The sequence below is a fragment of the Sprattus sprattus genome (assembly GCF_963457725.1).
Source record: "Sprattus sprattus genome assembly, chromosome: 1".
In the NCBI taxonomy this organism is placed as follows: Eukaryota; Metazoa; Chordata; class Actinopteri; order Clupeiformes; family Clupeidae; genus Sprattus; species Sprattus sprattus.
In genome coordinates, this window is record NC_137920.1 from 74,971,724 (window position 1) to 74,988,025 (window position 16,302).

The 16,302-nt window shown below is 43.2% G+C and overlaps 1 protein-coding gene across 2 annotated transcripts in view; it reads left to right on the forward strand.

The window, feature by feature from the left end:
- Window positions 1–8,946: 8,946 nt before the first annotated feature.
- gabrb2b (gamma-aminobutyric acid type A receptor subunit beta2b) overlaps window positions 8,947–16,302 on the forward strand; it is a gene marked incomplete at both ends in the record, with an annotated part of 49,938 nt that continues 42,582 nt past the window's right edge. Inside the window, 3 exons of one of the 2 annotated variants that reach the window (XM_080832965.1) lie at window positions 8,947–9,014; window positions 9,136–9,227; window positions 9,762–9,829. In XM_080832965.1, the coding sequence (XP_080689091.1) occupies window positions 8,947–9,014; window positions 9,136–9,227; window positions 9,762–9,829 (228 nt within the window). The remainder of the gene's footprint in view (window positions 9,015–9,135; window positions 9,228–9,761; window positions 9,830–16,302) is intronic. The other variant, XM_080832966.1, reaches the window with a different exon arrangement.

The following is a 16,302-nucleotide window of genomic DNA, read 5'->3' on the forward strand; positions in this document are numbered from 1 at the left end:
GTGCCTTTCCGATTAATCCTTGAAGGACAGTTATGGCCAACCATCAGAGTTGACAACCATTAACAAACATTATAAAACACGATAACAAACAATCCATTAGTGTCAGTATTGATTTATACAGAGCTCAGGCCAAATGGCCATTTTATGGCTTGTTAAATGCATGGATGAATTGTTCCTTACATCCAGAATGCCTTTAAAAACGTAATTGAACTCATCAGTTAACATGAAGAAATCTTTAACTTAAGAATCAACAGATGTTGAGTTATATTACAGTAAGCACTGTGATTAATTATATAAAGAACTTGTCAATGTTACCTACCATCATTTTTCATGGAAACATTTTAACCCCTCTTTTGACGTCAAAATGTGAACACAACATGGGAACATAGAAGCCAAGACCAGTGAGAACTGTCATGACCACAGCCTGGATCTGAAGTGGTATGGAGGCAGTGGTGTGTGTGTGTGTGTGTGTGTGTGTGTGTGTGTGTGTGTGTGTGTGTGTGTGTGTGTGTGTGTGTGTGTGTGTCTGTCTGTGTGTGTCTGTCTGTGTGTGTCTGTCTGTGTGTGTCTGTCTGTGTGTGAGTGTGTCTGTGTGCGTGAGTGTGTCTGTGTGTGTGTGTGTGTGTGAGTGTGTTTGTTTGTGTGATGAAAACAACAACAACAACAGCATTGTCTTGCATATTCTCAATTGTGTTTCCTCAATCTCCACTCTATGAGGGAGCTACAGGAAATACTGGATGCAGACAAGAATGACCTTGTGAATCACCAGGGTGGACAGAGACAAAGTACTTTTACGTAAGTGCATTTTCTGAGTAGCTGTACTTCTCAGTATACTGCAGAATGTTCTTTGGAATTGAGTGGGCCATTCCAACATTCTAAAGTCCAATATTTCTTGATAATGATGAAAGATTCATATCGTTTTACACACAAACTTCTGAAGGAGTCACAAATCAGAATGAATGTCTTCTGATTCTTGTATTGTATTCATATGTAGTTATACCCTGATGTTTCATAAAGTTGGAATTAAGGTCAGGCAGAGAGAGGAACTGTGGAAGTACGGTCCCTTTTTGTTAGCCTCGTTCCTGACACATATGTGTGACTCCGTGCTCTTTGAGACAAGACAAGGAGAACGGAATGTTTCTGGGACTGTGTGCGACCGGTCCGCCTGAGTGCTTGCTCTGCGTCATTAACTAAATTGCCAGGCTAGAATTGATTAGGGTAGCCTGGTGCTCCTCCTGACTCCGCGTAACCTACGTAAGGAGAGCCAATTGATTTATACCACCTCCTGTCAAACAGGATACTTAAGCTCCAACTTTCTCTGCTCTAATCAAAGAGGCCACGGTCTCTTTACATGAGGTCATGCTCCCTCCCTTAGTGCGCACCACTGTAAAGGCACTCTGAGATTCTTTTGAATGAAAAGTGCGTTAAAAAAAAAGTAATTAATATTATTATTATTGTTTATAATAATAATAATAATTATTATTATTATCATTATTTATTTATTTATTTATTTATTTATGGATACATACATCTATTGATGTATGTATGTATGTATGTATTTATTTATTTATGTATTATTATTATTATTATCATTATTAAAGAATAAAGCCTTGCTTCCTGATTTTTCAACCATCGCCTGACTGAATGTCCAGACCTGTGGTACAAAATCACCATCTCTTCATCACTGCCTACAGAGATTCCCAGTCCATCAAGAGAACACAGGACGAAGTATGAAGGGGTAAACTAGGTAAACATTAGTTTGATTCCAGATAAACATTTCAAACAAAGTTGTCTGTCCTTGTAGTAGCTGCAGTTTTATGCTATGGCGGTCAAATTACTTTTTATGGATTTTTGTGGTTTTGCCAGCCAAGTTTTGGGACTTGATCCGGTGTGAATCCATTGCTTTTGCATACTAACACTTAGCCAGCGAAAATGCCGAGCTATCATTACTGACTACAGCCCTTTCAGAAATATATGTTTTAATCTGGTTAAATAAAGACAGTACCATAAGTAGGGATGGGTGCCAAAACCTTATATTAAATGGCCTCTAAAAAGAACACAGACCATAACATTGATAGCCTCTGGCATTACCGGTTCTTTTATTGATACTTTTTGCTGTAATTTGTCATCACTCCGCAGCCTCTCCCCTAGCCTGACATTGTCATACTGTGGGCGAGCTAAGTTCGGCTGGCACCCAGGCTACCTCTCCCCAGCTCTCTGTGTCGGGGCTGTGTCCTCCACACACACACGCACACACGCACACGCACACGCACACGCACACGCATACACGCACACGCACACACACACGCATACACGCACACGCATACACGCACACGCACACGCACACGCACATGCACACGCCCACGCTCAAGCACACGCACACGCACACACACTCGCACGCGCACACATACACACACACACAATGCGATGACATTACAAAGTAAATTTACTTTTGTATACTCAAGTAATTTTAAAAGCAAGTATTCCAGTACTTTCAAGTATGAAATGGACTGAACAACTTTCAATGTTGAGGAATATTTGGAGTGTCTTGACTTTCTTTGCGTTTGACTCAAGTAGTGGAGTTGTGTACTTCCTTCACCTCTATGTGGATTAACCCACATCCAACCCTTGAAGCTTCTTGTATGCTTGATGGATGATGAGGCAGCCGTGGTCTACTGGTTAGGGTTTCAGGCCAGAAACCGTTGGGTGGCCGGTTTGATCCCCGACCAGTAGGAAAAATGTGGGCGGGGGACGTGGTAGACCACTGCTCTCCCATGCCCACATCCACGGCTGAAGTGCCCTTGAGCAAGGCACTTAACCCCGATCATTTCTCCCTGGGCGCCGCCAATGGCAGCTCACTGCTCCGGGTTAGTGTGTAACCTCACTTCACTGTGTGTGTGTGTGTCACTTCCCTGGATGGGTTAAATGCAGAGGTGATTTTCAGAGTGTGTGTGTCTACACCACCTCTGCCATAGAGAGGACTTTCACTTTCATCATTACGGTGACAACACAGCGGCAAAAACCTTATGTGCTCTTGTTTGGTGCGTGTGTTCCCTGCTGCAGTCTTCTTCTGAGTGATAGGTGGCGCTGCTGGGAAATAATACCCTGGGATCTACTCCCTGGAAAGTAATGAGCACAGTGATATATAAATTAGAGCACAGTGAAATATACATGACAGTTAGGTCTTCATCAGCCAAGACTGGAACATTAGAAAACCACACAACAAACATTTGTAAAATTGTTGCAGTAATCTCCGTCCATGTGCTGCATTGAAGGGTCATGGAGATGCCTGCACAGACTCGTGTCTCCTGATCTTTAATTTTGCATAGACGCCAGCCGTGCCTACCGCAACAAGTAAAACAAATTGGGAGGTGCAGGACCAGCCGAAACGACACAAAAGCAGTCTTTTTTGGTGTGCCACTTTATACACAAAGACAGAAATGGCAAGCATAAATCCTCTTTATAATAATAATAATAATTAATTTTATTTTTAACGCACTTTTCATTCACAGGAATCTCAGAGTACCTACATATTAGAAACTAACTATAATAATACAATAAAATAAAAAATTGTTAACATAAGCATAACAGAAAAGATTTAACACAAGGCCAGAAATGCCTTCCTGAATAAAAATGTTTTAAGTCCAGCTTTAAAGGAGTCAAGCGTCTGCGTTGCCCTTAGGTGGTCAGGGAGGCTGTTCCATAAGTGTGGCGCTGCCGAGCAAAAGGCCCATGGTGCGGAGCTTGGTTTTGGGGACGCGGAGGAGCGAGCTGTTTGAAGACCTGAGGGTGCAGGTGGAGGTTTGGGGAGTAATTCATTCTTGCAGGTAGGGAGGTGCATGTCCATTTATGCATGTATGTCTTTAATGTATCCGTTATGCAGATGCAGCACATCTGCTGTGAAATGACCCTTAATCAGGTCTTGGCGGGTGCACATGTTTTCAACTTCCTCCATACAATGATGATGTTAGATTGACACCAAAATATACATTCATAAACGTGACAAAATACCCCCAAACTCAAAATCCTGATAGTCTTAATGTTCAGCAAGCTATTGAAATAGTTCAAATATAAAAACATTAAGTTATAAATAAATACAATAAAGAGAATCAAGATTACAATAAAAGGAGCCTGAAGCCACAGTTCAAAAAGGAGAAAGCTGCGATATCATCGCCACAATGTCACCATCACAATCTCACCACCACGTTCAGGGAGAAGAAGGTAAACCTTTTGCCGCCGCCCACATCTTCCGTTCTAAAATGATCCACAAAGAAAGTTCATTCCAGCAGCTGAGAATCGTGACAGTTTGCAATTAGATGAGTCAGAAGACACACACTCGTCTCTAGCACTTGGCCTATGAGGACGCCCTATCAGTCTTTTATACAATATACAATATGTATATATATATATATATATATATATATATATATATATATATATATATACTGTAAATATACAGTATATAAACACACACACAGTATAATCAACTTATAGCACACACACTGCATACCATAATTCAAGAATAATGAAAAGAAAATATAATAACACTCCATTACCAAATGTTGTGAGGTAGAGGCTACTGCTCTCTTGTCTGTGTGAGTGAGAGAAATGATGTGCGCGCCTGACAGTAACGCAAACTCATGGTGTCCCATAAGCTCTACAGCAGCCAGGTTCACGTTGTGTGTATGTTGTGTGTATGTTGTGTGTATGTTGTGTGTATGTTGTGTGTTTGTTGTGTGTATGTTGTGTGTTTGTTGTGTGTTTGTTGTGTGTTTGTTGTGTGTATGTTGTGTGTTTGTTGTGTGTATGTTGTGTGTTTGTTGTGTGTTTGTTGTGTGTATGTTGTGTGTTTGTTGTGTGTTTGTTGTGTGTATGTTGTGTGTATGCAGGGTGCAATTTGTTTTGGGGGGGCCCCCTCTGGTTTTTACAACAACAAAAAATGCATGTATTTTACATATTTTAGTTTGCATTAGTAAATGTTCAACTGTTGTAACCTAATAGGGTCTATCATTTACTTGAAAAGAATAAGGCCTATTTATTGCTTGCTTTTTCATGATTAAACACCCCCCACCTGTTTTTTTGACAAATCGCACCCTTTGTGTGTGAAGGTTAAGCTTGTCTTTTCTGAAGCAAGGCTCGTTTCGTAGCACTGTCATGCAAAATAAGATGAAAACACATTACAAAAACACAAAGATCAAGTATACTAATGATTCTTAAGGCCTGCCTTCATTTAACCTTGTGCCGATTTTCAAAATTAAGTACACATCACTGGAGGCTCTCACCAGTTCCCGTGTTAAATAGGTTACTAGGGTCCGGGACACCTCGAGCCTGGCGGCTGAAATGCTATTTGAAAGGTAAACAGAGAGTTGATGACTCAAACATCCATGTAGGCTAAGGGCATGTAGGCTACATACTGTCCGTTTCTTTTAGATGGGGAATATGGGGAATATACATGGCCTGAAAATAAAAAAAAATTAGTCAGAAGTTTTTTTTATTTAATCCCTGAATGCTGCCTTAAGTTGGTTAAAGACAACAACACATGTGGTGGTTGCAAGTAGAAATGATACAGGCCTGCTTGTTTATTTGCATATGGAGCCGGGAAGTGAGATCCGATCACGAGCGCTCTTTGGAGAGGCATGTGGAGACACATTCTTATGCCAGGTGTGAAGTGACGTACTTAGAGCTGTCCTCTTGTGATCGGATACCCAAGACTCATGTAAATGCCATGTGTGAACAGCCTGTCTTGGCGTGTGGGCGTCCATGCAGGGATAGTGTGACCATTTGTCCAGATTATGGCCGAACAGTATGGTTCTCCGCCCCTCGATTCCACCCTCTGTCTGTCCCGCCCGTGTGTTTGTCCGGCTTTTGAAATCTGCCATATTTATAATGCACACACTGGCAACCACTGCCTATAAGTAGCAGTGATGAATAGCATGTGTTCTGCACACACGTCATTGTAAAGGACTTCCTTCACCCATGAGTGCTGGCTGGCTCACTGCCGTAGAGCTCTCCTTTAGGGCCTTAGTCATTGAAGAGGTGCATTCACACTGTTTCATTAATGATGTGTTTGTTTGCGTGGGTGTCTCATCAATGTTGCTATAATGAGGATGTATCTGATGTACCATAGCTAATCTATGTCATGAATATCCAAATGTTCCTTCAAAGCTTTCTGTCAAAATGTTCTCATCTGATTTCCCATATTTTAATTTGGTCACATAACTTACATGTGTATATATATATTGTATGCATGTGTATGTATATATATATTATCAGACAGTTGCAAATTCTTACACATCTGTGTTGCCCCATTTGGATTAGACCATCAGTTTAAGACTGGGGGCCGGATTTAGCTAGTTAGCTTCAGCCACTTAGTGGCCCCCTGCTGGCCATATGATGGAATTGAAAGATGCTGTCAAAAAAGGATTGTCCCCAATGATGTTTTATCAAAGGAAGGGACTTTTGAGACGAGATTGCATTAGAGTCAAAGTTCAACCGAAAATATTTATTTATTGTTTTGTTTCTGCCACGAGTGATCATGTATTCAGTCAATAAAAGGGAGAAATGAATCTTGTGTTTCTCCTATTGAGCAATGACACTGGCATGATCAGTCACATGACATGCAAGGATCAGGTGATTGGCCCTAGATTTTCTGACCCAGTAGGCACCCCAATGGTGCACTTCCTGGGCTGAAGGTACCACCTGAGCCAACTGCCACTGAGATGAATCGGAACGCCAAATGATCACTCTCTCTCTCCAGCTGTCTGCTGCTACCTCCACGACATGACAAACTAGCCACCACAAGGCAACCAAAGCATGTCAAAATGACCTTGAGGAAAACGGCAGGCGACGGTGCCTATGGTCAGTCCAGGCTTCTGAGACAAGGGTGCCTGCAGTGAAGCTCTTTTTATTGATCTCAGTAACAGCTTTAGCACAGAAGACACTGTGGGCTCCATTCATAAGGCAAGGCCAAGTATGGTTATTGTTCAACTGCAGACTCTGGAAAGTATGTCGAAGGCAGCACAACACTATATGCACAACTTCTGCAGGGTTAGGAGGTTTATTTAGGTGGAAACCAGATGTTAAAGTTACAGATGTCATTTTTTTAACACTAAATAAGTCAGGAAAAGCCAAATTGTAAAGATTGCAAGCTTATCCACCTGTCAAAAACAATAAGACTGAAATACATGTCTCCACTATTAAACAAAGAGACATGCGTTTAAACAAAGTGTATTTAGCATCTTCACTCTCCATGACATACTATAAATTGAGCAAGTAGGCTACTTATGATTAGGATTGATGCTTGTGCACTTATTGCATCAACACACTGGAACATTCTACAACATACAGAGGAAAACTAGTCACGCTTGTTTATTTACAGCAATACGGGATGGTTAGAAGAAAGTGTAAATGGTCAATGGACTGCATTTCTATAGCACTTTTCTACGCATAGAGCACTCAAAGTGCTTTACAGATGAATGCCTCAGACATCTGTCCATTCATACACTGCAGCGCTTACTACGTAAGCCGCCAACCTGCGCATCGGGAGTGGTTGGGGGTTCGGTGTCTTGCTCAAGGACACTTTGACACGTGGTGAGGAGGAGTGCTAGCAACCTTCCGATTGCTAAACAACTTCTCTACCCCCTGAACCACTACCTAAGTCACTCCAATGGATTGGCTGGTTTTTGATCAGTTAGGTCAAACTAAGGTTAAATTACTGAGAGAGAGGAGGCTGCTGTGACTGATGAAGCCAGTGGCATTTAAAACCTTAAAATCAGTGAAGACCTCATGGCTGACCTCATTGCTATTCCATTGATGACAGGCTCAGACCACCTCTGCCTATTTGAGCCATCAGTGGGGAGGTGATGCCTGTGGCATTCATAATGATGAGTTAGTGTTAAATCCAGTGGTACTAGAATAGAATGGGATAACAATGGAAATCCAATGAATGGACAACTCTAGACTGAGTTCAATGAATCAATGCCCGACTGACTGACTGACTGACTATAATAATGAATGAATTACTGAATAAAAGCAAGATGCACATCACAATCACGCTGGCTGATTAAAGACAATTGGATGCAAAAAGTTCACTGCATGTTTTATTCATGTTACACTGTTATGTATTCTTTTTATTATTTCCATTGTTTTGTCTTCATCTTTTTTATAAGAGCTGGGTTGTCAGAATAAATGTGTGCTATGAATTATAAGTGTGCATTATGTGTGTTATTTGCTATGCATCATTTGGCTCGAAATAGCCAATACTGAGACAAAAAAGAGTTTGTCAAATAAATCTTTGCAGGTAGGACTACAATTCCCGAGAAACAAGGCAGAATAGTATTTATTTTCCCAATAAACCATTGCTACGTGACATATTCTACTTGTTGTTGCTATGCATAATTATCTCATGATGGTTACTGATGTTCAACTAAACGATGTAGGCGGCATGAAGGGGTAGGCTTCGTGACATGGCATCCATATGTGGTGGAAAGATCATATGAACGTACCGCCACATTCATTCTCAGCAGGAAGCTTTTTATATTAAAGTTACCTCACTGTAGCATACATTTTGGTAGTGGCATTGCTTTCAAATAGACTACGGAGCTGGTTTCTTTTTATCAAATGATTGAACATGGGCTGTGAAAAAATAACTGTTAAATAATGTTTTCCTTTGGAAGCCATGGATGAAGGTCTGATTCCAGCGGATATCTCACCGATTCCAGCCTGACTCGTCGGCTTGGAGGAATCCTCGGTTTCCCCTTTAAATTTTTTTCCTCTGCTTGGGAAATTGCTCTACCGACAGTATCAGTACCACTGCTGCTTGCTATTGTGTGGGCTGTGCGCATGCGCCACGTAGTGGAATTACTGCTCTGGCCAGAATAAGTTGGATCTCGTCTGTCTTCACAGAAATACAAAAAAATCAAACCAAAAACTTTGACGGTCCTCAGAATGGGCAAAGTGAGGTATTTTGGAGTCCGGACATTTCCTTTAATAGTTGCCGTGGTGTGCGCACAAAGGTAAGCGTGCCGATGTCTCTTAATTGCTGCCACCACACTGCATGGTATGCTGAACTGTTATGTTTAAACGCTTCTAATTCTCCGTCTCTCTCTTATTCTCTCCTTCTTTCTCTCTTTCTAGTGTAAATGACCCTAGCAATATGGCACTGGTAAAAGAAACTGTGGATAGACTGTTGAAGGGATATGACATTCGCTTGAGGCCAGATTTTGGAGGTAACTGAAATAATTAATTATGGGTACTTATCATATTGTAGTATTCTGTTTGAATGTATGAATCGCTGCATCCGATCTTATAAACTTTAGGGCACATGCCTACCAATTAACAGCTGCAGATTAGCCTAATTGGGCCACTCTGTATCCCTGTACTACAGATGGACAGACGGCAACCTGTCAAGACCCCCTGTTCACGTTTGGACAACTGAAACTTATTAACTCATTTGATCTCAAAACATGTCATTAATCATAATCTTGACAGTTGCTTTTTTTTCGTCACCACTGTAGTCATTATACCCCGAGGCTTTCGCCTCCTAATCATTTAGAGTGGCAGCAATCAAGAGCAAGTTAGAGATTTCAACGGCAATTTCCGTCGTAATGCTACTCATTTGGGGCTGGTTCCTCTGTAAACGGTTGTGTACACATGGTCACAAAGTCTGTTTTTTGTTGAAATGATTCGCTATGAGATCGTGCTATTTGTAAAGAGCAAGTTGCTACTGTAAATGACATTGCGGACCATTTGTGGGATTTCAGGTCCCCCGGTGGGAGTGGGAATGAACATAGACATCGCCAGCATAGACATGGTATCTGAAGTCAACATGGTGAGTAACCTATACTCCAAATGGATATTCTCTTAATGACCACTGCAATAGGTGGTAAACGTAGCGTTTGATGGTAACGGTTGTGATGGAAACGTTTTCTGTACCACGGGTTTCATCAGAAGAAACTTCACTCTCACCTTTCCACCATGACTGTTTCAAATGAGGGATACGCTGTTTGCCACCTTCAATCCCGCACCTCTACTCAGCTGTACACCCTTTACAGTGTCAAACATACTGTCACATCAGAATGAGTTGTTCCCTTGCTTTTCCTCGATTCATTGCTTGTGTCTGTTGTCTTTATTAATGTAGCCGAATCACCCTTTAATGTCCACCAGTTGCGCAAAACAAGGTACCAATCCTCTGTATGTCACCTGAAGAGACGTCATATTAATGGGTACAATTGGGGGACGAACTGGATGTAACGCCAACGTTATGTTGCAAATTATATTCAGTGGTGGCGTTTGTTTTAGTGTAAGTTCAAGTGTAAAAGTTCAACGCAACTTGATGCAGTTGTTATCATATTGTGTTCAGTTTACATTTATTTGCTCGGCGGTAGGAGAGGGGATAGTTAAGTTTTTTCTACAAACAAGAGCACCCCCTAGCGATGATATATGAGAACTCTTTGTGTTTTCCATAGAATAAAGCTTGGAGAGATGCGTCCCTTTCGACCTTTGATATGAGCAGTGAGTGAACGTTATTATGGTCTAGGAATGAACCGCTCCTCCAGGAAATGCATATTTATTCACAGAAGGATAAAACGGGCTTGGTAGGCAATGATTCACTGCTCAAAATAAGCAATTCCTCACCAGCTCAGTGAACCCACATCTACAGCTGTGTAAGCCTAATCACAGCTGAAGGGGCAGATTGAAATAACCAGTGACCTTTGGCCGAAAAACGTATGTACACTACACACATATGATGTTAATAAGCAAGGAGGACATACAGAAAGACAGAAAAAAAGATAAGATAGATAGACATACACTTAGGGATTAATGGTTGCTCTGTAGAGAAGCAGAAATGAAAGGATGAAGAAAAACAGGCAGAGGGATGAAGAGAGGGATGAAGAGAGAGCACATCAGGGTCCCACGCCTGTAGATGTGTCTGGCATTGACTCTCACAATCGTCCATCTGAATTAAACACTTATTTTCACTAGCCAGGCCAAGCGGCTGTCTAATTCGCCATGAACGGGGGCGCTGACGTCATGGCAACCCCCTGTGGCAACGCAGGCCCCCGTGTCGCGTTGAGTCGTGGGCATTCAGCAGAAAACGCTTCCCATACCCCCGTCTGGATGTAGTAATGGGAGAAGTTGACCTGGTTCATGTCCCCTCTGCATGGATAATCTCTTAATGGATGCCTTAAATCAGGCTCCTGCTCGCCTGAACTTCCACGTCTAAGCCAAGCATTGCAAGTTATTGTTTTAGGTATTGATTTTACAGTTATTGCCTTTAAATAAGTATGCTCAGCTACTATTACCACTTTCCTCTACTTAACAAACCTGCGCTGGGTGTGGACCCTTGGTTAGCACACATTCTTGTAGGTGAGGCCCTGACTTTGACTCGGTATTAATTGAGCTGTATCTGTCTGTGTGTGGTACTACATAGGGGTTTGCCGTTGCTGGATGTCTTTGGATTGGTGTTTATTTACATTTAGTCATTTAGCAGACACTTTTTTCCAAAGCGACTTACAGAGATGCATACACATTTTACATTTACACTGATGGCACACTGCTGATGGCACACTGCACATCAGGAGCAATTAGGGGTTCAGTGTCTTGCTCAAGGACGCTTCGACAGGGAATCGAACAGGCAACCTTCTGATTACTAAACGCCTTCTCTATCTCCTGTACCACTGTCGCCATGATGCCACCTGGAAGAGCCTGGCCTGAGAACCCAGTGCCCAAGATGGAGGGGCTCTCTCATCCCTTGCATCATCATGTTTTTATTCGGCGGGCCTGTCAGATTTCAAACTCCAAATCAATCCAGCGCTAGCGGCGATGAGCGTTTGGTGACTCATCTCCAGCCGCTCATCGCTGGTCGGGGCCAACTCCTTGGGTTTCCTGAGAGCTTCGACATTCCCGTTGCATAATCGCTGCTCTGATCAAAATCTGGGATCTGTCTCTGTCAGATCCGAGATGGCTTCCAGGCCTGTGTTTTATCCTCTGTGATACATCTCACAAGGGGGGGGACTGAACCCCTGTCTATCTTTCTCCTTTTCCTTCTTCCTTCCCCCGTTCTCTCCCGCTGTCTTGTCTTTTTTTGTGCTGTGAAATATGATTTCACGTCAAACACCCCAAATAAAGGAAGGTTTGGTCTGCAAGGTGTGTGTGTGTGTGTGTGTGTGTGTGTGTGTGTGTGTGTGTGTGTTCAAGGTGTGTGTCTGTATGTTGCTGTGTGTGTGTGTGTGTGTGTTTTGTCTGCAGTGGCCAGTTCTCTTGTGCTAATGCAGGAGGGGTGATGGACGGTGTGAGGTGTTTGATTATGACTGCCAGGGCAGAGAGAGCCCCTCCATCTTGGGCACTTGGGTGCTCAGGCCAGGCTCTTCCAGGTGGCATCATTTGTACTGCGGCAAAGGACACAAACCCGCCAAAGCTTCATACCCGACCACCCTGGGAAGATCCACGTGTCTGGTCCTGGTCCTGGTCCTGGTCCTGGTCCTGGTCCTGGTCCTGGTCCTGGTCCTGGTCCTGGTCCTGGTTCTGGTCCTGGTCGGGCTGGGCTCTAGCAGGGCTGTATTGGGTCCTCCTGTGTTGGCTGCTATCTGTTGATCCAAGAGTATGTCCCTCTGTGAGCATCTTACCCCTTCACCAGTGGGGTAGAGGGCAGGCGTGCGGTGCTGGTGAGAGTATGCCCCTCTGTGAGCATCTTATCCCTTCACCAGTGCGGTGCGGGTGTGAGTATGCCCCTCTGTGAGCATCTTACCCCTTCTCCAGTGGGGTAGGGGGCGGCGTGCGGTGCTGGTGTGAGTGTGTCCCTCTGTGAGCATCTTACCCCTTCTCCAGTGGGGTAGGGGGCGGGCGTGCGGTGCTGGTGAGAGCATGCCCCTCTCTGAGCATCTTACCCATTCACCAGTGGAGTAGGGGGCGGCGTGCGGTGCTGGTGTGAGTGTGTCCCTCTGTGAGCATCTTACCCCTTCTCCAGTGGGGTAGAGGGCGGACGTGCGGTGCTGGTGAGAGACAGCCAGAGGGAAGGTCAGTGCCTCTCCATTCTACTATCACTGCACCAAATATTGACCCTGCGAGAGAAAGCTTATCTCTCTGGTTGCCAGCGTGGTGTGTGGAGTGTGTCAAAGTGAAAAAGGAAGTGCAGCCAGCAGCGGCTTGTCAGTATTGTTCTCTAAGCTAACTAAACGTTATAATAGATATTGACAGAGTCAAAACGCTCTTGTGGATCAATGCAAAAAAAGGACTCTAGCATGGAGAGGTTTGAACTTTAACAACGTTTTTTTCTCCACAGAAATCCATAAGACGTCAGTGTGTTAAAAAAAAAAAAATTGTGAGGACTTTTTGTGAAAAATGTCAAGTAGGGGCTCCGTGGATATGGCATTATGTTGGCTTTTAAAATGGCTGCAACTCTAACAAGTATTTCCCACCAGGACACAGCTCCATGGATCCATAAGATAGTTCCATAGATATTTCCGTAGTGGGTTTTTTTCTCCCTGGAGAAGCTCCATGTATAAAATAAACCACTTAAATCCATCTGTTCACTTACTCAGTCCCCTGTTTCGGCAGACTCTCATCTACTCAGTGTGGATGGATAGTCAATTTGACCCAGCTGGTAGCGTATTGTATGAGAATACCTGGGGAGAAAGAGCCAGTGCACAATAGGCTTTTATTAGGGCACCTAATATGCACACTATCGAGGGGAAACTTGGTTGGGTGAATTAATGACTCCTATACTAAAAGCCTATCACATTGAATTATCTTTACTTCATGATTCAACACACACACACCAACATACAGTACATACACACACCTCAACACACACACACACACAGCAACATACAAACACACACCTTGAACACACACACACACATACACACACACACAGCCTCAACATGCACACACACCCCCAACATGCAGACACACCAGCATACACACACAGATCCTCAACACCCCCCCCCCCAACATACATACACGCACCCTCAACATACACATACATACCAACCTACTGACATACACCCTCAACATACATACATGCACACTCAACATACACACAAACACCAACTTACATACACACACCCTCAACATACATATGTACATGCACACTCAACATGCACACACACACCAATTAACATACACACACCCTCAACATACTCACACACAAACTGACATATACACACCTACCACATACACACATGCACACTCAACATACATACACACACCCTCAACATACACACACACAAACTAACATAAACCCCCCCACATACACACATGCACACTCAACATACACATACACACACCCTCAACATACACACACACCAATTTACATACACACACCCCCCACATACATACATGCACACTCAACATACACACACACCCACAAGGAGAATAGGGAGGACCATATGTGTGCAATATTCCTAATGGCTGCATCCTACAGTAAAGTGTTACTTTGAAAAAGAGCAAAACAAGATCCGATTAGATTAGAATAGATTAGATTAAATTCAACTTTACTGTCATTGGGCCGAGTACAGGTACCAAGCCAATAAAATGCAGTTAGCATCTGACCAGAAGTGCAAAAGAATAGTGTTTCTCATTTCTCAAGTCATCCTTAACATTTTCAAAACGATAAGTGAATTTCTCTTAGCTATTCGTACAAACAGCACCACCCGTGCTATTACCGGCAAAAACCTGTAACTTCCTCAAAATCCTCAGTTTATGCCTCAAATGTAAACATCCAATGAACAAGTCAGTGCCATCAGAATAAAAAGCAATTGCGTCATTGTTCACAAATATTAATGGGATTAGATGATGTGGAGGTTGCTCTTAAATCTGATCTGAAAAATAGACCACAGCGACTGAGAAAAACTCTATTTACAGATTAGTGCAGGTTTAAGTAAGTACTACAGCACAAGTCATGCTATATCATACAGATGTTGGATGTCTCCCATTTCTAGTTAGTTGAGATGACAGAAATGGACGTAACACTTGTCTTGACCCCTACATCAAGCGACTGCCCTGATTGTGTCATAAATGTGTCTTGGAAGTGGCCATACCCCATCATTAGTGGCCATGACAGTTAATATCCAATGATGTAACAGTGTCACACCGTAATTATCGTTAATTGTCATGACAACTCTCTTAATGGTAGGTGCTATAATTAAGAGAGCTGTCATGATAATTACTGATAATGGTAGAATAACACGGTTAAATTGGTGGAAATGATCTGTCATGAAAACTTATGACAGTGTTCGACACCTCCCATGACATTTTTATGATATAGTTATGTCAGGCAGCTGGTGAAGGCTTCAGTTAATTTGTCTCTGAAAGCACCAGTTCCTTTTGTTTTGGCCTAGGGTGCCATGGAGACCAGCCACTGTGCTGTTCTAAAGAGGAATCTTGGCCTTTGCCAATGATATATTCATTTGAACAGAAACATATTCTACCCGAATGTGGTTCCAACTAAATCATTGTTTCATTTTTGTGTGACAGAGCTTTTGTGGATTCTTGCCACGCACACCGGGGGTTATCAAGCTGCTTGCTGGATGAGGCCCTCTTGCTTTCAATGACCCTGTGACCAAATGTCTGCCAACTAGCATGTTCCAGTGACCTTTTCAAAATCCCGGAGCCCTTCGGCCCTCATCCCTCTCCAGCCCTCTCTGTCGGCTTTCGGCCCTCTCCTCTCCTCTCCCCTCATCTCCTCTCCTCTCCTCCCCTCTCCCCTCCTCTCTCCTCTCCTCTCTCCTTTCCTCTCCTCTCCCTTCCCCTCTCCCCTCCTCTCTCCTCTCTCCTATCCTCTCCTCTCCTCTCCCCTCCTCTCTCCTCTCCTCTGCTCTCCTCGCTGGCTCTCTCTCAGACGCATTGAGCCATAGAGAAAGCACACACAATTGTGACCTTATTAACATGATGACTTTATTCCAGGATTTCCAGTAGACTGGTTAGGTTGTGTGTGTGTGTGTGTGTGTGTGTGTGTGTGTGTGTGTGTGTGTGTGTGTGTGTGTGTGTGTGTGTGTGTGTGTGTGTGTGTGTGTGTGTGTGTGTGTGTGTGTGTGTGTGTGATTAGACAGACAGTTGTGCTGCACAAAATCCACTGTACTGAATGTATAGCACATCAGGAAAAAGCTAGTTACTGAGCTGGATGCTGTAGGTCATGGTCTTGCAGGTGGAATAATGCTAAACGTAAACAAGGTAGCCTGCCGTGACTGTGAATTGCATGTCGTAAATAATAAATGGCACAACTCACTGGTGGTTAGGTCTGTTCACTGAATGGATGTAGGTCATGTAGAATGTGACATTTCCGTCTGTGGTACCAGCTTG